The sequence below is a fragment of the Aythya marila genome (assembly GCF_965140915.1).
Source record: "Aythya marila genome assembly, chromosome: 4".
Taxonomy (NCBI): Eukaryota; Metazoa; Chordata; class Aves; order Anseriformes; family Anatidae; genus Aythya; species Aythya marila.
The window spans coordinates 24,976,819-25,002,230 of NC_139045.1; the positions used below are offsets into that span (position 1 = coordinate 24,976,819).

Consider the following 25,412-nt stretch of genomic DNA (forward strand, 5'->3'; position numbering starts at 1 on the left):
AGGTCTAAGGAAGTGCTACCCAAATGCTTTGAGTGCTCAAGAGAGAAGTCCTGCAATCATACACAACCATAAACATGACAGGGTGCATCAAAAACTTTACGTCTTTAAAAAGCTTTCCAACCTGAGGATGATCCTGCCTGGATCTGGTACATGGATCAGAACAAACAATAGAAACAGAGCTCTCTCCATTCCCACAAGTTCAGCCTGTCATGAGAGGCAGACTGAGTTGTCTCTGGTTATACCAGGCCTGACACTTTGACCACCGTCCCTGGAAACAGCATGCTACAGTTTACCTCTACTTTGACAGCAACTGCAGTGGAAAGATACAGAAAAGACACTGAAGGAAGCTATTTTTCTCTTTAGTGATGCCAGCCCTTGCAACTCACGGGCTTTTTCCACAAGGCCTCCGTCCCTGTAGCTTCGTAAGTAACATCTTTGGCGTGCGGCTGTCGGCGGCGGCGGCAGGAAGCCGGGCGGGAGCGGCACCCACCGAGAGGGCCATGGCCGAGGAAGGCATTACTGCTGGAGGTGTAATGGACGTTAACACCGCCCTCCAAGAAGTGCTGAAGACCGCACTTATCCATGATGGCCTAGCTCGTGGGATTCGTGAAGCAGCTAAAGCCTTGGACAAACGCCAAGCCCATCTTTGTGTCCTGGCTTCAAATTGTGATGAACCCATGTACGTGAAGCTAGTTGAAGCACTCTGTGCAGAACACCAGATCAACCTGATAAAGGTTGATGACAACAAAAAGCTGGGCGAATGGGTAGGACTCTGCAAGATCGACAGAGAAGGAAAGCCTCGCAAAGTGGTGGGCTGCAGCTGTGTGGTGGTTAAAGACTATGGCAAGGAATCTCAGGCCAAAGATGTCATCGAAGAGTACTTCAAGTGCAAGAAATGAAAAATAAACTTTGAGCCTGAAAAAAATGAAATATTTGTTTTAAATTCTGGAGAAGAGGAGGCTCAGGGGCGACCTTATCGCTCTTTTTAGGTACCTCAAGGGAGGCTGTAGCGAGGTGGGGGTTGGCCTGTTCTCCCACGTGCCTGGTGACAGGACGAGGGGGAATGGGCTTAAGTTGAGCCAGGGGAGTTTTAGGCTAGATGTTAGGAAGAACTTCTTCACTGAAAGGGTTGTGAGGCACTGGAACAGGCTGCCCAGGGAAGTGGTGGAGTCACCATCCCTGGAAGTCTTCAAAAGACGTTTAGATGTAGAGCTTAGGGATATGGTTTAGTGGAGGGCGGTTAGCGTTAGGTTGAAGGTTGGACTCGATGACCTTGAGGTCTCTTCCAACCCAGAAATTCTGTGATTCTGTGATCTACCCATGGCAACTGCAGAAAAACCCCAATCTTCACACCCTCCCTCCAGAGCTCTACCACCCTCCACTCCCCCCAAACCTGCCAAGAGCTCAAATAGCCCTAAAGTCAACACTAACACATTAAGAATATAATTCATGAGGTAAACTTGTGACTTTTGGATGCCTGCCACTGGCAAACCGTTTCGTCATTCCAGCTTCAGAGCTGTGCCTCGTTACTTGGGAATAAAGCTCCCCAGCTTTCTAAAGGTCTCTGGTGACCTTTACTGGACTCAGCTGGCTTTTCGGCAGGGAGCACTTCTGTTGCTATGGCAGTGGGTGCCCAGGCCTGTGCTTCACTCACAAGGCCTGGGGAATTTCTTCACAGGCATCACTGTCACAAGCAAGACTGCAATTAGGCAAAGCCTTCAGCTATCGCAAAGACACTCTGCTGCCTGGGTTATCTGACATAGCATCTTTTGCTGCAGAGAGATATATATGTGTTTTGTGCAGTAAGTTACTATTTTGTGAACTTGCTAACTCAAATAGCAGCCAGTTTTTTTTGGCACTATCCTTTTCATACTCTACAACATTTCTGCTCCATGTAGTTCTTACCAGTGTTCTTTCTAATGCTATACAGCAAATACTTAGACATGGCCGTGTAGCCATTTGGCACATCTTTGTATCCCTTCAGAAATAAAAATAAATAAATAGGAAAACCCCTTTTAACTAATGGAAGGAAAATAAAGAAATGACTGTATTTGATCTGTCTTTGCAGCTTCAACAGCATTAATTATTTGCATCTGAGTGTTAAGAGAAGGAGAACATGAACAGGGAAGCAGAAGGGTTTCTATACCTTGCAGTCTTAGGGCTTTTTTTTAAGACATCTTTTTTTTTTTTTTTTTTTTTAAACTTTTCTTCAATTCTAATGCACTTGGAAAAGCTGATTTCTGACTCCTGCTTGCCAATAACAACTTATTTTAACGAAAAATCAATGTGTACTATGATGGTATTTATTTGCATTTTAATTTCCTTTGATACAAGAAGTCAAATGAACAATACCTGATTGCTAGCAATAAAGTCTTAGAGTTTACTCACTGTGTCTCTACTTTATCATAACAAAGCACGCTTGCAGGGGGCATTTTTAGCACCCAAAACAGGCTTTAAAAGACTGCAGGCTGCATGCATTCCTTGCTGCTATTAAGTTCCTCTCAGTATGCAAACCTTTGCCCTTTGATTGCTCTTATTGTTGCTATGGTACTGTGTAACTTTGCATTTTGTATAATAACCAGGCCAGAGCTCTGATTGTGGCCATCAGACATGCCCTGATGCAAAGCCTTAGCACCAGCAACAACTTGCTTCTGCCTCTCCTGAGCTTCAAATGTGCCGAGACACTATGCTTTTGCTTCCTTGAGCAAAGGGGGTCTCCAAAACTGAACAGGTAAAGTCACTAAGGAATCTCAAAAGGCCGACTATGATTCTAAGGATCTGAAGTAAGCGAGCCTTGCTGGATGTACTTGAGAAACAACACAATGTAGGAGATGGAAGAAACAGCAAAACAGGCACTGCTACAGGAGTGGGCACCACCCCATGCTGGGGCCATGGAGCAAGTGAGGCCTTGGATGAAAGAACTTCAGTGGGAGCAGGAGCTCACATTGAGGGGCCAGGGCCTCCATCAGGGGCAAATCTCCCTCACCCACCATGCTGCTTGTGCATGGAAGAGCACAGGAGGAAGCAAAGCAGAGCATGTTGTCCTGCATGATGCTTCCTCACTGAATTCCTCCAGCTGTTTATTTTTGTTGGGGATATCAAATACCACTTGCATAATGTATGCTCTTTGCTTTGCTCTCAGGAAAGCTACAGCAAATTTTATCACAGAAAAATTGATCGCACTCTTCAGACATGCTTAAATGCAATTAAAGAATGTTTTACATACTATGCAGAAAATACAGCACTATTCAGCAGGAAAGCCTTATTTTTTTTTTACTTGAGTTTTGATTTTTTAAAAATATTAATAATATGGACACCGACCAATTATTTCCCCAGGGTTCATGTTCTGCCTTGAACTATGAATTTTAAGTCAAAAAATAACTAGCTCAAACTTTGTTATTGCTGCATGAAACAAAGTCAATTACAAGAATGTATCTCTTGGCTTTAGTAAAATTAGCATCCAACAAGACAAATAGAGTTGGAAAAATAAGATGGATATGGAATGACAGATTTTTCTGAGCCTGCACTTCTAAAGAGGATGCTTTTAGGCTCCAGCCATTCTGCTGTCTCCCATGTAGACCTGGAAAGCAAAAATACTGTCAGCCCTCCAATTGAAGTGCAGCCAGCCAGGTCTGTTCTGGGGGCCCTTCAATCTACACTTAATCACCTTCACGATGATGTGCGTGCCTGTGCCTTGGTGCACTTGGCAGACGCATACCGTACAAAGCTGCTGTGTTCATACCCTGTAGGGCGGCTGCCACCACCATCCCTGAGGCTGACCAAGCTCCTCCAGGAAGCCCTGGCCAGCACGCTTAACTCCAGCAGCTCTCCGACCCTGCTCCACAGAGCCAATGCAAAGGTGCCATAACACCACCTTCCCTGTTAAGCACGTCACATTCGTCATTCAACTAGGACAGAAAATGAGTAATTTTATTTATTTATTTTTTTTAAAAAAGCATTCCAACAACATCAATGCAAAATGCCCTTGTGCCTGTTTGCTTTGCTCGTGTGACACAGACATGAGGTGGCCCAATGGCTCTTCATGATCTGTGCTCTTCCCCTCCTTCCCCACACCCTGCCACCTCACCTCCCATGTCATTACTTGCCCCTGACCTATGGAAAAAAAAAAGTCAGCAGGTGGGGGAAAAGTTCCCCTCCCAGATGGTCAATGAGCTCATGGGCTTTTATTTTATTTCTTTTCAAGAGAGAGAAAGAGAAGGAATAAAATCCATTCCCAGCAAAAACGTTCATGTTGGGTAAATGGTCTACAACCACTAAATTAACACAGGCTAAGAGGTTAGGTTTTCTACCTTGCTTAAAAGCAGGACACTTACAAACACAAACTGTTAAACCTCTCCAGAAAAGTGAATACAGGCTGTCATCTCAAAAAAAAAAAAAAAAAAAAAAAAAAAAAAAAAAAAGGAAAAAATAGGCATACTTGTACATACTTGTACATGCTTTGTACTATAAAAACCCCCATGAAAACCTTAGTTTGAAAACAAAGCTGGAAGCTTTAATCATATACACAAAAAAGTCATACTGCTGTTAAATCCTCAGCAAATTATTACTCTTCCAGGTAAATATTTTGTGATACACTTATTGCCTCTTCATCTGAAATGCAAACTGTTTTCTTTATTACTGGTATAACACACTTTTTAAAAAAATGAGCCACAGTATTTGTGTATGCCAACCACTGTGATCAGACACCAAGTAAAGAACACTGAGGAAAACAAATAGCTGAAAACACCGGTTCACTTTGCCTCAAAGAGCCACTTTATAAGAGAGAAAATGAGTCTAGGTTTACCTTGATGGAAGCTCTCAAGAGAGCTGAAAATATCATAGACCTTATTCTTGGCTAGACTTGCCTTAACTTCCTCACATTCTTCCTGACAATCCCATCCTGAGAATTAGCACAGCTTCAGCCTTTTAAGAGTGATCTAGCTGAAGATCTCTGTAAGCGGTCAGATGAAAGACTGATGAAAGAGGAAGACTTCTTGCACAGAACAAAAGCTCAGCAACATCTGTGATACCAAATGTAGATAACTCAAAAGACATGAAATTTCTGCTTTTTACTTTTCATTTACTGGTACTTTCTAAAATGAAATGTGCTTTTCTAGTATTTTGCCTTTCTGAAAAACAAAGTAGTAAACTCTCCTCTAATTACACACACACAAAAAAAAGTTACACAAGAAACATTTTCCAACCTGCCACACAGTGCCACGTTTTTCTAGGTCTGCTACCAGGTAATACACGTAACGCTACCCTTTTTCCACCTCCTGCAGCTCACTGAGGCTGTACCATGGTGCCTATCAGCCTCAGGCACTGCTGACACTGCCTAGACTGCAGGAAAACTGTCTTTTCCTTACTTTGGCAGAAATGGCAGAGCAATGACAAAAGTCACACAAGCATGCTGACAGCTAGCAGGGATAGGCAGCAATGCCATTTTGCTTTGGCTCAGGAAAGCATGTGTTGCACTATCCTTGCCAAGGGACCAGCATGCAGGTACAGAAGGCTGGGACTTGAGCTAGAGCCCTGACAAGCAGGTTAGAAATCCTAAAAGGCAGGGGCACAGATCTCAAGTTCTTAGCATGCTATTTAGAAGAAATAAGTTGAAACCAGTAAATGCAGCTTTCCATGGATTTTTACAGTCCTATATCCATTGTTATTCTAGTATCCCTTATTGGTACCACCTTCATAAGCTCTTAGCAGCAGAAACATTTGCATTTTCAGCAGATGACATTGCAGTTTCATCTTCCCACCCTTCCTTGCCTTTCCCTCCCAACCCAGCTGTTATTTCACTAATACGTAGTTTTTGCCCTGAGATCTAAGAAACAACTGCAAATATCTTCCTAAGTGTGCATACAGTACTGACACCTGATCTGACAGCAACAAATAATTTAGTCACTGACCTGATTTTGGGTGGGCATGGTCTCCTTTCAAGTGCATGTCCCAGTGCTTAGAGAACCAAGGATGCATCTTCTTTGAGGGCTGCAAATGCAGATTTCTTAGCATGAAAGTGGTGGAACCACAGCTGGTTGCTAATTAGGTGATACAAGCAGGAGCCCCTGAAGCAAAAGACCTCAAGAACTGAGAGAGGGATTCAGTAAAGGCTTCATATACCCTTCGGGATGGCCTATGGAGGAGTGGGATTGGTGAGGAAATGGGTGATATGGGCTTGCTCAGGTAGCACCAGTTACCTCTGACTGCAACACCTGTCCTGGTGGTGCTGCTGGTGCCGGCGCAGGCCCTCCTGGGTCACCTGAAGCACATGGTGTAGTCTAAGGGGGTGCCTTCCAGGGTTGCCCACAGATAATTGACTTTGCACTCAGTTTGACACCCTCTGCACCATCCATTGCCCTGGAATGACCATCACAACACACCCTCCAAAACCAAGGAGGAGAGCTGGCACCGGCCAGGCATGCACAGATGCCAGCACTAGCGATTGTGCAGGCAGGGAGGTGGCACTTCTCAGCCCTGGGCAGGGGCCTGTCCTCAGAGCAGTGGCACTGTCAGCACTGCCTTGAGCTAACAGGCAGCTCATGCACAGAGCTACTGCATGAGCTGGTGGTATCACGAGCTTTTGAGGATGGAAATTCAGGCTGTGGGTGGTAAGTGTTTGTGAACAGCTGCTGCTAACGTAAAGCTGTATGTGAAGGCTGAGAGCCATGAGCTGCTGTTGGCTTTCTCTGGGAGGGGCAATCTCCCTCCTGCATGAGGAGCTGCCCACATGCCCAGCCAGGATTAAACTATAATTAAAATGCACTTTCATAACACAACCTTCACAAAGCTTCACTTACAAACTTCACTTACTTGCGGGCACTGCTGATGGAGGGAGGATGGGAAGAGGAGGCAGGAGCCAGGCTAGAATGCTCTTCTGCTTCCAGATCGCAGCAGCTCGGCCTTGAAGCAAAACACGAGTCAGAGCAGAAACCTGCTCAGCTCCCTTGCCCTCCTTCCTACGTGGAGATGCTGCACACTGGGCTGGTAAATGTGCACCAGCAGCTGCTCAGTGGCTCTTGCTGTCTACTGCATGCCCAGGGACAAGCACTTAGTCCAGAGGCCTCTCTCCTTTCTGTTCTCCACACCTCAGCTCTTACTGCTCTCCTGATGTGCCCTTACCTGCAAGAGCTCTTTGAAGCTCTTTTTCCCTGAAGGGTTGCATCTGATGTTATCAAAGTTAATTAGATAATTGACACCAAATTCACACAAGGCTCTGTATCCACAATGCTTTTCCAAGACCGTGAACTTTAAATGATGCAAATGGGGAAAATCCTCTGTTGTTTTACCATGTTTAACTTTAGGCTCCGTTAAAACTAATGGCTAATTGTTTTTGATGTATCTGAAGCACTTTATTGTTCTTTTAATAATATTTTTTCTTTGTTCCTAGTTGTTCCCTTGCCAAAGGGTAGCGCCTGCAATGTTGATTACTCCAGTTTCCTTTGGGCTTTGATATGAGTTTTTGTTACGCATAAAAGCCCCCTCACTAGGACTTTGTTTTGTTGTTAACATCATTTCGGTTTATGATCATTCTGGAGAGATATTTACCAAAGTTTGCTCAGTGGAGCTGCCTAAGGAATTAGTCTAAGAAATGGTTTAGGTGTAAAGTTTAGATGGAAAATAATAGTTTTCATTTCCTTGCAGATGGGGATTTCTTCAGTTTACATTTGACTGCAGCAGCCTTTTAAGCTCTCTAGACAAGGAGCAGTCACATATTTCCAATGCATACTTATAATTTTCTTATTTTTACTGCTTCTGACAGTCAGAGGTCTTCAGAAGGAATACACACTTTAACCGTTCCCTCAGAAAGCTGCTTGAATAAATAAACAATGACCGTGTTCAGTTAAATCCTACAACAACTCTGCCATACCCAGTGGATGTAAGGGATGAACTTAACTGATTTAGATCAGATACTTTTAGGGTAGAGGTACAGCACTAAAAAAGTGTATGGGTATGTATAAAATCAAGTTACAGGGCTTAAAGTAGAAATGCAAATGAAAAAGGAAAAATAATTCCCTGAAATATAAACAAAATAATTGGTAATAAACAACTCTTCCTCCCCTAGTCTTTGAAGATGATTGACTCTTGCTGTTCCAATATGACTCATAACTTTCTGCATTGCAGCAACCTGTTTTTAATAGGTTAATCTAATCCTACATTGTATTTGTCTCCTATTAAAGTGGCCACTCAAAATACTAGTTCCAACATTGCCAGAGCTAAAAATTCTTTTAGATGGAGAAGATTTTGGTTTCTCCTATTGATACTGCACAGTTAGCATGGCTGGGGGCTGTGGAAACAGCAAGCAGCCCTAAGGCCCTGGGTAGCCCTGGTTACTCTGAACAAGCTGGTCCTGTTCTTCACCCACTTGACATACACAGCAGGTTGTTTCAACAACAACAGATGCACAACAAATTGAAACACTAAGGTTGTAACTTCTGAGAGGTATTTATTTATTCAGATCGTGGTGATTTTTTTTTTAACTGTACTTCAGCAATCTTTACTTTGTATTCCATACTTTAATACATCCAAATATAAAATAGGACAGGTGTACAATTTTTATTCCATAGTTCAGGTTCTTAATTACAGTCTAGTAATTTACAGGCATGTGCTCTCTGTAAACCCTGTAAGCATGTCTTGAAAACTTTATTTTAACACATCAGTAAGTTGGTCAAAGCTTCTACAGCTGGTGTTTAATAACATCTAAGCCAACTATCTCAGACTAGTCAGCACAGAAGTGCATGTTTTCATTTTGTTTTTTATAATGTATATATTACTAATTGCAGCCTACTGTATAATAATTTAAATATACACACCTGAAAATATTTTCCCACATCTTTTTCCAGAGAGATATGTTTCTTAAATCACAAAAAACAAAGGACTAGACCTCAATTCTCAGAAAATGAGACAACTCTGTCTACTACTTGTTGATTGATCTCTACTAGCTTCCTATCAGCCCAGATCATTGCTGGCTGCCTTGCCTACAAGCACACAGGATAGAGATTGCACAAAGTTGTCTCCAGCCCTTCTTGGCCTTTTGAAAGTAGTTTATAATAGCTGAATTGCCAGGGAATGTTTTGTCCTGAATGTTGTTTAACAGCAAGCAAAGGCTGCCTTTCCAGACTCTCAGAAAAGTGAGAGAAATGGATATTCTGCAAGATACCTGCAGGAAAGGATACTTATTCACAGAAGTGCCTGGAAATCACTCTGGCCATCAGAAAGGCTAGTTGATAAATAAAAGCATCTCAGAGACTCAGCAGGGACCATAAATTTCTATTTTGCCACCTACTGTTTGGTGAACTGTGTATGTGTTCATGTGGGCTAGACTGCTGTGAAGCATTAAGAGATGTGTGATGGGCCAGATCATCTGGGGAGCTGGCCAACACCAAGTGACTTCAGCCAGCAAAGTTTGAGGTGGAAAATATCAGGTCAGGGCACAGCTGGAAGGAATGTTCCTTACAGGGACAGCAACTGTGGATGAAGACACTCAGCTCCAAAGAACAGCTTTACATAGCCATGGTGGAGATTCATACAGAAAACTGGCAGCAGAGCCCTGGTGAGGCACCATTATAATTCCAGGTGTGATTACCATGACATGTTTAGATGTACGGCACTGGCTGCAACTATAACAGGACTGAAAGAAACCCAACTTTAGGGAGGCTTATCATTCTTCTACAAAGAATACTTCTTCCTTGTCTGACAGTCCTTTCAACACTGCATTTATGTGGTCTTCATGCTACTATTCTGATTCACCAGGAACTTGTGTAGTGAAGGGACAGGGTAAGACTTCTATTTGCATGTTCTGGTTATAAATAAATGACTCTGGGGGTGTATAAAAACAATTGGGAAACAAATGAAAGGATTCACTGCTAATACTAAAGAAGATGATGCTTTACTGCCATGTAGGCAAATGCAGCTTTGATAATGAGAATCATGGGAGATGTTAATATGTATATATCATCTTTGCTGACATATTGAGGAATAAACTGAAGCCCCATATAGTTAAAAGCAAGAGCTGCTGCCTTTTGGACAATTTCCCTCTTCTGGTGGTTTTGTAATAAAAAAAAAAAAAAGCCACTCTGACTCTCTGCAGTCTGAATAAAGGTGAACTCATATCATGTGTTCATCAGGGATTACACATCAATTTTAGATTTGAAATAAAGCCTTCAACTCAAGTAGTTATAACCCCTTGGTGGCTTATACAAACTACATTTTAATGTAACTTAATTATAAGTCAGTTTATTATATCTACATTAGCTCAATAAGGATAATCACAAGTTAAAACCTGCTTGCAAAATTTAAGTTCAGCTGCTTCTAAACATCTGTAAGAACCGTATTGATGGAGTGCGACACTTCTGGTCTTAAATGACTTTAGCACTGAATTTTAAAGTTGGGTGAGAAAATAGTTTGCCAACAGAGTTTTCTCCCTCACAGAAAGTATATGGGATGTGGATATGCCCATGCTGAGGTATATCTCTAACATGGACAAAATCTGCCACACTGATATTTCTTTTTAGGAGCTCTATGTGATGTCTGAAGATAAACACAAGTTACCTTGATCCACGCTGGGAGGAGGCAGAGCTATTGTGTACACATCAGGTTTGACATTTCCTGGAAAATTTAGCTAACCTCTTTACCTGTTTCAAAAAAGCCTGAGATGCAGATAAATATTAATCTGAGTTAAAACAGTGACCATAATATTCTGATTCTACATGCTATCTCCAAAACATCCTCAGGAACGGAGGCACCTACCTTTGGTGGAAAACCCCATGCTGGCATGGTGTCCAGTAAACGTTTGCTCTTGCAGCACTCACATACTTCAAGATCAGCGCATTTCAGAGTATGAAAATGTCTTTCTTCTAAATTTAAATCCTTTGTGGGAGAGGGTGGAAGTGATTGCCTCTCAATTCCTGAACATTTATGATGGAAATAAACACACAAAGCCTGGCACATGAAGAGGTATCCAAAATTATCAGTGGCTGACCTTTGTAGGTCATGCCTCCTTCATACCCAGAAATAAGCATGACTCCTGCTTCTTCCTTCTTACCACCTATTTCCTCCTTCCTTTCTCAATTAAACTGCCATGCCATAAGCTCACCATTTGGCCTTTCACCTCCCTGCTAGCTCATGACTCCTGATCTTCTTAATCTAGGATCATTACTATCAATCACTCCTCCAGGCAAGTGAAACCCTTTTTCACAGAGGGATTTAAGGGGGCCCTATGGATTTTTTCAGGCTGATTATGTTTTAGCTTTGGTGGCAGTATTTTTTTTTTGACTAACCTGTGCCTAGTGTTTGTGCCAATTAGATGCTCTAAGCTGGTCAACAGGAATTTGCTTGGGCTGTGGTTCCTCTGGGCTTAGGTTGTTTGCTGGGAGAGGTGAAGGATTAACTTAATTAAATCAACTAATATTTTGAAAAAGGGTGAGGGATACTGCCAAGGTTAATAAGGGCAAAGGTTAATGAGGACCAAGTTTTCCTTTCCCATGCCCTAATATCTTTTAGATAGCACTGCTTAGCAAACTTGACTCATTGCAGCTCTGTTCACATCGCTTGTGCTGGCTGTGGTATCACTCTCAAGGCCCTGTTCATCTGCTTCTCAAAAATAAGGTCACCGTGACTCTTTCTGTGTCTGCTAAGTAAGGACTTCCTGCTGGCCCACTTTACGTGGCTCCTTCTCATTCATATACTTGCTGCAGCTGTGCATCTTCCACAAGGGCCGCACAAAAGAAACAGATTTATATTTGTGTATAGTTAATGTGCCTGTGGACTAGGTATCTTTAGGTAGCCACAAATTCTTATTTGTTTTAATGCATGTTCTCTCTGCTCCTCTGTTGTATGCACTGTTTTCATAAAGGCCACTGAGGCACAGAATCCCAGGATGGCTGAGGCTGGAAGGGACCTCTGAGTCCACCTGGTCCAACCCCTGCTCAAGGAGGGCCACCCAGAGCAGGCTGCCCAGGACTGCGTCCAAGTGTCTTTTTGGAGATCTCCAAGCAGGGAGACCCCACAGCCCCTCTGGGGAACCTGTGCCAGTGCTCTGTCTGGTCCTGTTAAAAAACAAACAAACAAAAAACTGAGGTAATGGGAACTTCAAAAATAGCTAAGACTCTGAAGACATACCAGACTGCAATGTTTGAATGCATTTTTTTAGGAACTGTTACTAAAAAGTGATTTATTTTTTTTTTCTCTGGCAGCACCCTGTCCATCAACTGTGCCAAATGATAGCACAACATTTTCAGAAATCCTTCTCCGGGAGTAATGACAGTGATATTAATGATAAACTGAAAGGGCACAGAGCCATCACACGAAGTAAATGTATTTTCTGAATGCTGCTGAAGCTTTGGAAATGTGATGCATTTTTCAGTTTCTCTCTAGCTAAACTTGCTCATTGTTTGTTTGTTTGTTTGTTTCAGTTAGATAGTTCTTAAAGGTTTTTCTCTGCCTAGGTTATTCTCAGCCCAATGCATTCAGAATTATAACAAGAAAAATATGAGGTTACAGGACACCTCAGGACAAATTTATGTATCACATGTGCTTAAAAAAACAACAAAACAACTGTCAGCAACTAACTACACAGATTCACTAAACTATGTACTTTTTCTTAAAGAGTAGAAATCTTAAATCGAAAACACTACACACCAAGGATTTACTAAACTATTGTACTTATTCATCTATTTTTTTTCCAGTCAGTGGGTACTATTTTGGATGAAGAAGTTTAGCAAAATCTCTTTGTACACTAGATATAATATTCATTTATATATATTTTTTAATATATAAATTTTCTAAAGGTCTTTCAAAACTTACTTCCAGGTAGGGCGAGATCCTCAAAATGTGATGTAAAAGCACTCTGGGACCTCTGTGCTCTTTCTAAAAGGATATATGGAACAGATTTGTAAGGGAGTTATATAAATGAACTCATTAACCTTTTATACCTAATACCAGCTATAAAAAAGCTACTTCTGATCAGCTTTTTGTTTTCAAGGGTTTTGAAATGGCTTGCATAATTGATGGATTTTAAAAAGTAACCTATCATCATATTCATTTTTTCTTAATGTACACCTTATGTTCTTTTAAAAATTTCTGGCCTCCCAGCATTAAAGATTGATGCGCTTTAACCAGATGATAGATGCACCCTTGGTGGCAGCCACATTGAAAGCCTCCTCACAACTGCCTTCCTAAAGCACTTCATCCCCGCTTTGCCTGGGTGGGTTGAAAGAGTACCGTTCCCTCGGCCCTCTGCAGAAGTTATCAGTGAAAACGCTTATTTAAATGTTTAATTAATTCTGATTATGACTTTTTTTTTTTTTTTTTTTTTTTAACAAAGGTGACATCCATTCTTAAACAGGTGCAACCCATCGAATACATTTGGTTAGGCTATTTATGTATGTTTCTTCTGTGATCTTCTCTGGCATCCAGTTTCACTGAGGCCATGGAGACGCTGATGCCTGGAAAATTGCCAGTAATCAAAGGTTGTTAAGTGCTTGTTGGCTTCCTTTCAAGCTTAGGCTATCTTTATCATGAAGACGACCTAGTTCAGCAGCTACAGCCCATTTATTTATAAACTGATAACACTCCGGAAGCATGCATTATATCACTAAAATACCCATAATGTTGCAGAAAACATTTGTTCTAAAAATACCTCATTTCCCTGAAATAAGGTCCCATGAAAAGTGAAGTGTCATCATGCCTCTTGCAACAAGGATACTCTCTGGCATGCTTCTGAAATGCTTTGTTTCCCAAATACCCTCTCCTTTAAGCCCTCTCTGCCAGGGCTTCTGTTTTGTTTGGATTTTGGAATATACACAGGGAAACGTACACGATTTTAGAGTTTTTGTTGTCCAGTTTTTCCAATTGCTGTTATCTCCTGTAGTGATAGTTTGGTGACCATGAAAAGAGTCAGATAATCTTAAATGGGAAAAGTTTAGGGTAGGTGCTGATGAACTCTTATGATGCATAGATCTTTTGAGGCATGTTGATTAAAGTACTCTCAATCATAAAATCATCAATAGACAAACCGAAGCAAATCATCAGCTGGGAGAGGTTAGTAGAGCCCCACTAAAATTATCAGCCTACATCGGTTAATGCTACCTGTGTACTAGATTCAAAATATATTCAGAAGTACCTCACATTTTAAGCATTTTTCTGGAAGAAACTTCATAGTCTTTTGGAGAAATGCATATTGAAGTTAAATGATCCTGGTGAAATATGACAGGAAAATATACCTGTCTATCTGATCTTTTGAGTTGCTCAGATGTCTGTTGGGTGGAAAAGATATGGTTGCTGGAAGACTTAAAGAAATTCTGAACGTTAAATTAGTCATGAAATGCTGTCATCAGTAGAAAGCTTTGGAGAACACTCAAGACAGAATTTAATTTAGAGGTAGGGATGATCATATATTATTAATAATACTTTCTGTTGAAGGAGTCCTGTGCTTAGCAAGTCATAACCATTTTGCAAATCCATCATCCCAAATGCTACAGGAGCACAGCTCTGAAACACTGTCCCTAGGGCCACCTTCTATGCAGAACAGGAGGATTATAGCTGCCTGTGGAGAAGCTGCATGCTAGCTTCTTTGTCTCGGTTTTTAGAAAGAGAAATTTGCTTAAGCTGAAAACAGTGAGATAACTGTCTTCTCTATCAGGCTAATGGCTCCATATATTTGTTTATATGTATACATTTTTTTTTCTCTGTGCAGCTCTGTTTATACTAAATATTTGATATCTCAGCCCAAGAATTGAAAACAAACCTCTCTGCTCCATCTGTCTCTTTCCACTAGTAATGTACACATATATGTATATGTGTGTGTGTTTTTATACCACACTGTGGCAAGTTCTTATTAAACTCTTTGCAAGATCTGGACATTCATTTAACTTTGTATTTCCAGATTAATCAAAAGTTGCTTATTGTTGACACACAACAAACTCTAATATATTTTTTCTCATATTTTGCCTATAAAAAAAAATTATTATGTAGAATACATTTTTTCAAGACATCTGAATATCAGTTATATGGATTGTTTTCTGACAAGGACTGCTAGAGCTTACAATCAGTGTCCAACTATGAGTAATGGGAAAGTTTTCTTTGGCAGTACAGGATGCTGTGCAATATTAATCAATGAAGGTTGTAAAAAGCGTACAAGAACTCTGCCCCAACAGCAGTCTAGTTCCCATTAGACATTTCAGAATCAGACCACTGAGATGCAGTCAGACACTGAATGATATAATCCTACCAATGTGTGCATAATATAAATTGCTTAGCTGGTTTAGCAATTCTCCTTTGCCTCTCTATTTTGGGCAGACAGTGTTGCTTCCAAGACTTTGACAGTTTGGGGCCACTTTCAATCAGCAGCTTGAAGACTGCATTTACATTTAAGGTGCCCATTTTCTTCTTTTTTCTAAATCCTTTTTTCTCGTGTTCAGGCTGCAAATAAATGATGCTACATGCACTGCACCTGGGAAGGCTGACAGTCTGCAGTGCCCAGTCTGGTCCTGTGTACTGATAGCTACATTAATCTGAAGTATCCTCACACAGCAGCCTTACTGCCTCCATTCTTCAGTGCACTATAACTTTAAATTCAATTTAAACAATACCTAAACAAGTTAATTTGCTTTAAACTCATAAAATAAGAATTCCAGCTGTATAGACATTACTTTTAGATTAATTGGAAGGTCTCTTCAATAACCTGAACCAATTACTCACAGTATGGATACATTTCAGAATTTTCTAAGTGCACGCATCCTAAGTGCTTCAGAATTTCATTACCCTCCTAAAAAGTTCCTATAACCTACAATTTTGGGTCTTAATCTACAACTACAAGGTGCTGTCATAACGTAGCGCATACTAATTGGTATTAGAACCATCCTCTGGATGCAATCAGTGCTCTTTGTGCATAAACACAGTGTAAGGAGCAATACATAAAACACATTCACCCTTATCCCTCAGAACAGGGTTGCCTACACATCAGTAGTTTGGCTAGAAAGCCACCTCTCCAGGAATCAGAAAAATCAACTTAATTATGTATGATATTTTTGGAACCTAACAGCACTGTTCGAGCCACCTCTAGGGAATGTCATCTATCTGTATGGTGCTTTCATCTGTAAATTCATGTTTCAAGTAAAAGCAGTCCATATACTTTTTGGATATATTTATACACATGCTCTTACCTTGAAAAATCCCAGACTTGTCAATTATGTTCCACATATCAGTATTAACTGATTTCTTCAGAAAAGAACTGTAGGCCTCTCAAGCCAATAGCTTGATAGTTCTTAGGGACACTACATGCCATAATGACCATCAGCGTGACAGAAATCTGTCTGAATCTAAATTGTGTCTGCGCCTAAAACACCAAAATATTATAACATGTAACTTGTTTGCACTCCTCTTTTCCTCCATCATAAGATCTACAGTGCCATTTCTTTGATAACTAAGATTCATGTAATTCCCCTCATGGTTTTCATCAAGAACTCTGAAACCACCCAACTAGTTTCATGTCAATTTTTCTCTCCAAGCATATCTGTCAAGAACAACATACGATCTCTGCAAGATCTTCTAAGCAGCACTATGGGGAGTCAACACTTTTTTAGGTGATGGCAGTGTACCAATATTAATTTGACTAACCTAGTTCAGCATGCAGTATGCAATTATTTCCTACTTTCATGACATTTTTTTTCTTCCTATTTTAAATTTAATTTATACTTTGGTAAGGATTCTACCTTTACAAAAGATAGCTAGTCCAAAAGCCTTCCATTATGTTGCAGCTGCTGATGTTATATTTGTCACTGAAAAAAATCTCACCTTGTGTGACAATGGGATTTGAATCACAACTGCTAAATATATCACATATAGAAATTTGATTGCTTTGTTTTTTTTTTTTTTCCTTTTTTTTTTTTTTTCCCAACTGAAGGGGAGAAATATGAGGACAAAACCTTACAGTTCATTTCATGCTTCACCACAGTGTAATTCTAGACCCTAAGATTTCTACCATTCCTATTTTTGTAATGAATGGAATGTAAAAGGGAGGTATTTAAAATTAATTGCAGCAGTTCTGAGGGTTAAACCCGCTTAACCCAACCTTTTATTAAGAGAATATCAACAGAGCATATATCTTGTCTGGGGAGTGCTGGGACATCATTATTCTTCCACCAGCATGTTTAGTTCTAAAACCTGGGATTTCTTCAGGTTCCTGTAGCCGTCATGCACACCATATACCCATCCCAAATTACAGTGTCTGTTCTGAACTACTCACTACGGCAGGACTTGACCTGAGAAACTCTAGAGCTTTGTTTTACTTTATTAACTTGGAGTACTTTTAAACAGTTCTTAAACAAAGTTTTCCCTTGACCAGCAAGGGAGTTTTCAGCCTGAAGTTCTCAGCAGCATCCGGTGAGGCTCCTAGCCAAGTTCTTCAGATACTGTACATCCACAAGGACAGCCTGCTGGCTCTTGCTGTGGCATTTTCTTAATCCTCAGGACAGACTTCCTGGATCTAGGAAATTTAATTCCTGACTCCTTTGACCCAGATGCTGGCGAAAATGTAGTCTGCAGGCTGTATGTAACTGGGTGTGTTCATTTTTTTTTTTCCCCCTAGGAACTGGCCTTGCTGTTAAATTTTTCTAAAACAGTTGTATTAATATGTTCAAAAATCCACTGTTGAGTTTCAGATAAAGGATCACATCTGTTCATGAAAATCTTCTTTTCAGCTGGGTTGCAATCTATGCAGCTGCTGCTTACCGGATGGAACAAAGTTTTGTCCTACAGGAATGAGAAAAAAATACAATTAAGTAGCAGATGCCAAGTAATTGGAAGTGTTCTCATTTTACAGAACATGGATTAACACAACCCTGTCTGAAATGATTTCGTATACTCTGTGTCATAACCTTGGGTAATAACCACAGCTTAATTTATGAAGCTGTAGAGACTCTAGTAATTTTTCCTTGGGTTTTTATTCTCCAAAAAATGAGATCAGGAAAGAATGAGAAGGCATCTCCTTGTCTTTAGATAATAACTACATAATACAATGAAAAGATAGAATGTCTTTAGGTAATCTTTGTATATCATGTGCTTCCTTCCCTGGGCCCCACTTATATGTCTGAACCTGAAAAGTCTGTTTTTTGTTTGGGTTTGTTTTTTCACAATTTCTACTGTGCTTCTGGGCAGGAGAATCTGTAACAATCTGTCTGGGAACTGGATGCTATTCAACTTGATGAAGATGTCAGTAATGAGTATTAACTGGAATACTGTGACAGACAGACAGACACAGGACTGATGATCTCAGCTCTCACCCCATAAAATGCAGACTTTGCCTGCAGCCTTGATAAGACAAGCCACCGAAGTACTCTATCTCTACTCCTAAGAAGAAAATTGTAACACTAGCTCCTTATGTAATTGTAATTCTAGCTCCCTATGGAGATTTTGGGAGGGTAAGTATGGAGTATGTTGTTTTAAAGGCGATCTTTATGATTATTAGTTTTATTAATTTTACTTCACAAAAATTGAGTTAATTTTTAATAACCTGACTGTGAATCTTTGGTAAAGCATAAAGTACCCAGATAAACAACTGGTATTTGTTGGGGAGTTTCAACATATTTAGCTCATGTAAGCAAGTGGTTGAGAGACAGATGTGGGAGTGATTGGTTGGTTTGAAGTTCCCAGGGACTATACAATACAGTTACTGTATCTGTTGAAATAAATTTCAGATTACTCTCAGTAAACCACATGCAGGCTCCAACTTCCTCCATGCCAAACATGCCGTGATGGTAGTTTAATATTAATTGAGGATGTGCCTGCTTGCCCAGTTTGCAAGAGGAAAAAAGAAAGCTACCTGACAAATCACAATTGATTAAAAACTCACAGGAGCACTCTAGGTTCTGAGTAATAATCTTACAGAAACCTCTTGAACTAAAAATACCCCTCCATTCAAAAAAAAAAAAAAAAAAAAAAAAAAAGTAGTAAGACAAAACCAAAAACAACACAACAAGCCAAAAAGAAATAGAAGCCACTTTTGAAAAGGAAAGCTTCTTCTTCTTCTTCTTTTTCTGTTTTAATTTAGGAAAGAATAAATTATTTGATTCTGAGGAGTCTGAAATACTGGTAAAGCACAGTATCTTTTTTTTTTTTTTTTTTTAGTATACGCAACAAAGAGCAATTTCAAAAGTACGTCATTGTGCTCTTGTTGAAGGTGATGGTGCTTGACCTGCCTGTCACAGACACTAGTATTCACCTCCAACTTTTATCCCTAGGAAGCTGCTAACCACACGTACACCCAGGGCTGTAAGTCTGAGGGAGGCTGTCAAAGCCAACAGGACTAAACCAAACTGACCGCCTTTGTGTGGATAGAGTGGGTAGGGGCCCATTTTGCTCTACGTCATGTCCTCAGTGTGTCACGAGTGGTCCTGCCAGAGCTCCCAAGCACCCTCTGGGGTGGCGCCCTTTTGCACCTCACCAGTTCCTCCTGGTCTGTGAGTGACTGACGGATGGCACTGGCTGAAAAATGGGGTGTGGGCAGTGATGCGGCACAGCTTCCCCACCTGCTGCAGGGCCTCACAGGAAGGTGATGTCTGGTTTTCCTCGCATTGTAGCTGGGGATGAGGTCAGCCAAGCTGCTAGGAAGCTAAAGATGGAATACTAGAAGCTTTAATACAGTAGCTGGTATAAGAGGAAAGGAAGCTGTTTCATTGCAAAAAGTGTGCTATGAAAAACACTCTGGCCTTTTCAAAGAGAGCTGGCGGTCTGTCTTCTCACAGAAATAGCCAGGGAATGCAATTTTTGAATGAAGCATTGTTGATGCCTTCTTTTAGCAAGTCTGGTTATTAGGAGAGAAGAGCGTCTTTCAAGAAGAGCGACATAGTTACTACTCTGGGAAAACTTCTGGCTGACTTAACGATGTATAAAGGCCTATTAATTTATCATCTCCAGTTTACACTGACCTAAGGTCAAAGCCTGCTGTTCTTATGGATTTCAATGGAAACAGGCTGAGGACTTTAAGGGGTAACAGTTATGTGCATCCCAGAGAAGAACTTTCTGAGAGAAATATATAAATTCCTCTTTACAACAATATTAAAAAGCCACAAGGACCCTTGTGGAGACTTTTCTAACATCTGAAACGAGCAGAGCGATTTCTTTTTTCTTCTGCATGATGCCAAGTCTGAGTATGATTTGTAGGAGAAAATTCTCCATAAGATAATAGGCCTCGGCAGTTCAAGGGGTTGGTAATGAGACACAGAACTTTTCATTTCTTCTAGGTCACTGCTATAACTATGGCCAAGGTCAACAGCAACTGGAAGTCATTATCAGCTGGTAGCTGCAGTCGTTTATCTGAAATTAGTCAGTAGCCTCAGCGCAGTTTCAGCAGGACAGATGTCCATACGATAAAAACCACTATCACAATGACATGTCTTCGGTTGTCTGAGGAAATAATCTATGGGCCCACTGAGTGAAGAGTGAACTTACTCTTACCGTTTGTCCCTGAAGCTGTCAGGAAAATATGAACAAAACATGCCATTCTGGGCAGAGTTTTTGATGTTTTCAGTCTAGCATCTATTGTAATCAATAAAAATTCAGTGTAAAATTATAGCATAATGGAACTGATTTTGCACAACTATAACTGTTATTTTTTAAAGACCTACTAAATCAGCTCTCTCTTGGATATCTGTGCTCTACAAATAGTACTAAGGGGACTAGGGCACATAAATTTAATCTTACTTTATCAGAACTGATGTATTACCCCAGAGTGACACTAAGCTGAAAACCTGAGGCATATTCCTTCACTGGGAGGAATGGAGATTTGTAGACACTGTTGATCTTCATCTCTGGCATGCTTAGGAATTGTAAACAGAGCAAAGGAAATGGCTTTAGATTGGAAAGCCATTATTCTCCAAAATCTATAATATCTTCAGATTTCTCCCATTGCTCCCAGAATTGTTTACAAAACCCCATTACGGTGTCAATATTGTTTTCCTAGTATTAAACTCACTTTCTTATTTTTCTAATCCACAGTGATGTTCATGATATTACCTGGAGCCAGGCTACTTCATCGCTTCTTACAGGGTATACTTGGCTGTTTTATTACACGCCAATAGTTTGGACTAAAAAAAATATCATTTCTTAGTATCGCAGACTTTCTAGACTTTCAAATACTTGCTCAGAGCTCACCAGTGACTTGAGGATGCAAATAATCATGAAAAGAGACTGACCCTTAAACTAATAAAAAACTCATCTTCTAATTTTATAGGAATAGCATGACAGTATGATAATAAATGCTTTATATTAAGCATCTTATAAGATTCTGACAAACAAGGTCATTTTTCCTAATAAATGGAAAGAATTAATGGCAAGATGAACAAATGACCATTACAAAGCTATGGCTTTGGTAAGTCATGCAGAGAACAAAACACAGTTGCTGACCTTCTCTTTCTTTTTCAAAAGAAGACATTCCTTTTAACCACAGACTATTATTCCTATTTTTTAAGGTGCAATTTTAGTCACATACTGTCTTCTAGGTAAAGAGCTCTATTATAGAAGCATTAAACTGATATAAGCATCTTTTTGCTTGTTTGGTCTATTTCTCTTTGGGAAGCAGCATATATCCCATTGCCTAGATGCTCCAAAAGGATAAGGATTATAACATTCGGATTTTTTTTTTTTTTTTGTATAGCTGTACACCAAAAAATCTCTACTATAAATCTACCCTGTATCTAAGGAAATAGACACTGTGAAACAATCAAAGCCTACTTAATGTGTAGCCAAACTAAAACTAAGCCTAAATAACAATAACAAAATTATATTTTCACTAGTCAACTACAGTTTCTTTATTTGAAGTTTTATAGTTAAACAATAAATACTCATGCAAACTAATCAGCTTGCTGTCAGGTTACTATTACAGTTGGGACTGTGTCAGTACTTCCATCATCACAAAATTTTGTGGTGTCTTTTGCTGAGATGGAAATGCCAGCCTTGCATTCAGAATTTTTATATGAGCCCTGTCAGCCTTCTGGAAATGAAAAATGAAGCTGTGCAGAGGATTTAATAGAACTCACACTGTGTATTTTTTTCAAATGTCATTTTTTTGGGGTTATCTGCTGTATACTGTCCACATCAAAGGTGATGAGCCACAAAGAGGGCAGCTCCAGACCTGCATTTTTCTTATGAACCAGCTACATTAGGCACCAATGAAGTGCTAAAGGCATGAAAGCTTCTTTCTTACAGCTTGGGCAAGCAAAAAGATAAATTGGAAAGGTTCTGAAGCAAGAAGGTATTATAATGGCATTACAAAGCCAGATATGCAGCAATACAGCCATGACAATTTATGTCCTCTAAATATCTGGCCCATACATTTTAACTTTATTACAAGCAATACCTCAGCTTCAAAGGGAATGTGTTTCTGGAAAATATTGCATTGCATCTCTGATTAAAAGATAAATACAGTAAAAAAAGGCACAGGCTAATAAGTAGGTAGTCAGAAAAAGTATCAGCAAAAGAAGTATGAGCAGAACTATTTTTAATGCTTCTGAATTAGTTTCCTATGAATCATTTCAATCTAGAAAACACTACTGAGGTTTACATGGCAAAATCCAATTCCTGGCACTTAGGTTCCAGAATGACAAGGCATAGTGGTCACTGAAAAGTGAAGGATGCATAAGAGGAAGTCCTTAGTGCTTCAGAGAAATATATGTCCTTATCCTGCTTGGAATACAGTGCTTATTAGTGAAATGTTTTATCAAGGGAACTTGATAAAACTGATTAACCATTTAAAACAAACAAACAAACTTGGTAGCATTACTTGGGCTTTTTTTTTTTTTTAACCCTAAATGAGACTCTTATTTCCTAGACTGACCTACCATTTTTAGCGATTTATCAAAATGAGCTGAAACTTGGCACATCAAAGTAGTGTCTAAGCTGCTTATCTTTAATTTATAAACTCCTGCTGTCTTTGGGCTTACAGCAGTGCTTTTAATGTTGGTTTGGGTTTTTTTGAGGGAAATATTTCTTCCACTCATAAAACTTAGTAAAATAATAATATTTAACTCATGAGCAGCATTTCTTAATGCTGTCACATTGGATGAAAATACTTCCAATAGTGCCTCTGCTAAAATGACACAAGTGTCTTGAAGTGCCAGAATGGTAAAACACCTTTCAGGGAATGGATCCAACGCAGACACCCTCTGAGCTGGATCAGATCCATTTTCATTTAAATTTGACCTAAATAGCTGAATGCTCAACAGGAACACACTCTAGAGAGATTACCACAAAATTAAATTGGAATAAAACACAGTGGATTTTAAAACACAGCTTCTCTGATGGGAAAACACAAGCCTGCACTAACTTGAATACAGACTCAAATCTGAACCTCTGAAATGACCCAGAGTGAATCTGACCTTCCTATAGCTCCAGTGCTGGTTTCCCTTCATCCCATGACAGTCATACAGCGTGACAGGGCTACTGTGCGAGATGGCGTCAAAGCAGAACTTCCTGGTGTGAAGTGGCTCCCCGGGGCGGATGTCTTCTCTCCAGCCGAAGGTGAAGAGCTAGAAAAACAATCAGGCAATGCATTAATCTGTTACTAGTGGGAAACGTTTAAAAACAGATGCACAAAGCTCGATGCATGCTGCCCCGCTCTGTACATCACAGCCTCTGATTAAGTGAGATACTACACGTGTACGATTCAGTGATTCCAACTGCCTTAATTAAAGTGCATCAACAGCAATGCGGAGTATGCCCCAGGAAGGCACAATCAGCTGCTTATTGCAGGGAAGGGAAAAATCTCTGGTGACACAGTATTTGAAGAGGAGAGGGAATATGTTGTGTTAAGCCTTTTGTTACCCCAGTTAAAGGCACACTGGTGCACATGAGATCTGCAGCTACCAGGGACTCAGAAAGCCTCTGCTGCTGACACTCCACTTGTTTGGGTCTGAAGAAGTCACTTAGAGAGATCTTCCCATCCCAGAATATCCTTTATGCTTAATGAACAGATTCCTTCTGTTTATATGGGATGCTGTTAGCGTATCTTGTTGACTGTCTTTTTTCTCCAAACAACACACTAAATGATGGTCTTTCTATCATGAAACCTGTGAGCTACAGGCAGCTTGTTAAAGCTCTTTTTTGCTTCCTGAGAGGAACTGTGGAGGCTCACAGTTAACAGAGGAATTCTTCTCAATCAGGCACCAGCTGTCTGAAATTATGCTGTGACACTGCAGTTGTTCAATCATAAGATGAAGGTGACAGGTCTGACAGCATCAAATTTAAAGATGCAGAGTGCATTTTCCTTTCTTGTGGACCAACCCTTGCAGAAAACAGGTTGCAGCTTGAAAATTGCTACCTAGAAGCTCTGTTAAGATCTGTGAAGTTTTTGTTTTTATTTTATTTTAATTTATTGTGTAAGTGCTATTCCATGACTTTCTGCTTGGCTCTTGTTTTTCCACAGTACAAACTGAAGCATAACACCGAGAAAGTGAAGCTCTCTTTAAATGAGCAAACTTTGCTAGTGGAAACAATTTAGCTGTGACCACTCATGTGGAACCGCACACAGGCTCATCGCCTGGAATAGCAGCTCCACAGGCTGTGCTCAGACTGCCTCCAGCACCCCAGCTATCTCATCTCAGGGTAGTTTCAGTACTGCCCTAGTGACCTGCTCCCCACAATGAATATATTTCCTGGTGTTAGAACCCGTCTCTACAGATCCAGACTAAAGCTCAGTGCAATGTGGGTCTGATCTGGAATACTCCTGCTGTGGTTCCCAGATTTTGACCCCTTCATTGTGATAACTATTTTCTCTCTGTGATCTACCTAAAAGATACATCCTTCTGAAATGCTGCATCTTCAATGCTATACCATCCTCCTAATACTGCATTTCAGAGGCATTATTGTTTCCTGTGGTTTGCAGGCACAGAAAGCAAGCATATATCTGAATATTTACCTCTTTTTTTTTTTTTTTTTTTTTTTTTTTTTTCTGGTGTCTCGTTGTAAGCTCTTGTTCTGCCTGTTAGCAGCTGTCGTTTCCTATTTACTTCTGTACTGTAGGTTTTCTAGTCAGCATTTGCTCAGTCTGTCCCTGTGTCCTGCTCATTTCTTGTTTCCCCCAGAGTGCATTTTAGATTTATCTGCAGTAAAATGTAGTGGACAGCTTTAACTTCATTTTCAAACCAATTCCTGCTTCTTAAAAGGTTAAGTCTTTCTCCACTTTTATTCATGTTTCTTGGAAGCAGCATCATGGACTCCCTGAAAAATAGGCTACCGTTTCACAAGCAAAGTCAGAAGTAAGATTTGATACAGGAAAAAAAAAAGCTACAATGCTGCATCTTTAGAGAAAGGGAAGCCTGAGATGATTTTCCTTTAAAGGAAAAACCAGCAAAAGCAATTTCCTCTCTTTTGCTTTATTTTTCTACAGCCAAGTAATAAACCTGGAGCTCAAAGTGATGCAT

The 25,412-nt window shown here is 40.2% G+C and overlaps 2 protein-coding genes across 2 annotated transcripts in view; one reads left to right on the forward strand and one right to left on the reverse strand.

The window, feature by feature from the left end:
* The first annotated feature begins 438 nt into the window (after positions 1–438).
* LOC309877289 (small ribosomal subunit protein eS12) lies at positions 439–930 on the forward strand. Its single transcript, XM_082758554.1, has one exon. The coding sequence runs from the start codon at positions 501–503 to the stop codon at positions 897–899; it is 399 nt and encodes a 132-aa protein (XP_082614680.1). The 5' UTR covers positions 439–500; the 3' UTR covers positions 900–930.
* A 16,452-nt stretch (positions 931–17,382) lies between these two features.
* GALNTL6 (polypeptide N-acetylgalactosaminyltransferase like 6) overlaps positions 17,383–25,412 on the reverse strand; it is a gene marked incomplete at its 5' end in the record, with an annotated part of 473,354 nt that continues 465,324 nt past the window's right edge. The window contains 2 exons of the mRNA XM_082759240.1: positions 17,383–17,748; positions 23,370–23,519. Of these exons, the coding sequence (XP_082615366.1) occupies positions 17,581–17,748; positions 23,370–23,519 (318 nt within the window). The 3' untranslated portion in view covers positions 17,383–17,580. The remainder of the gene's footprint in view (positions 17,749–23,369; positions 23,520–25,412) is intronic.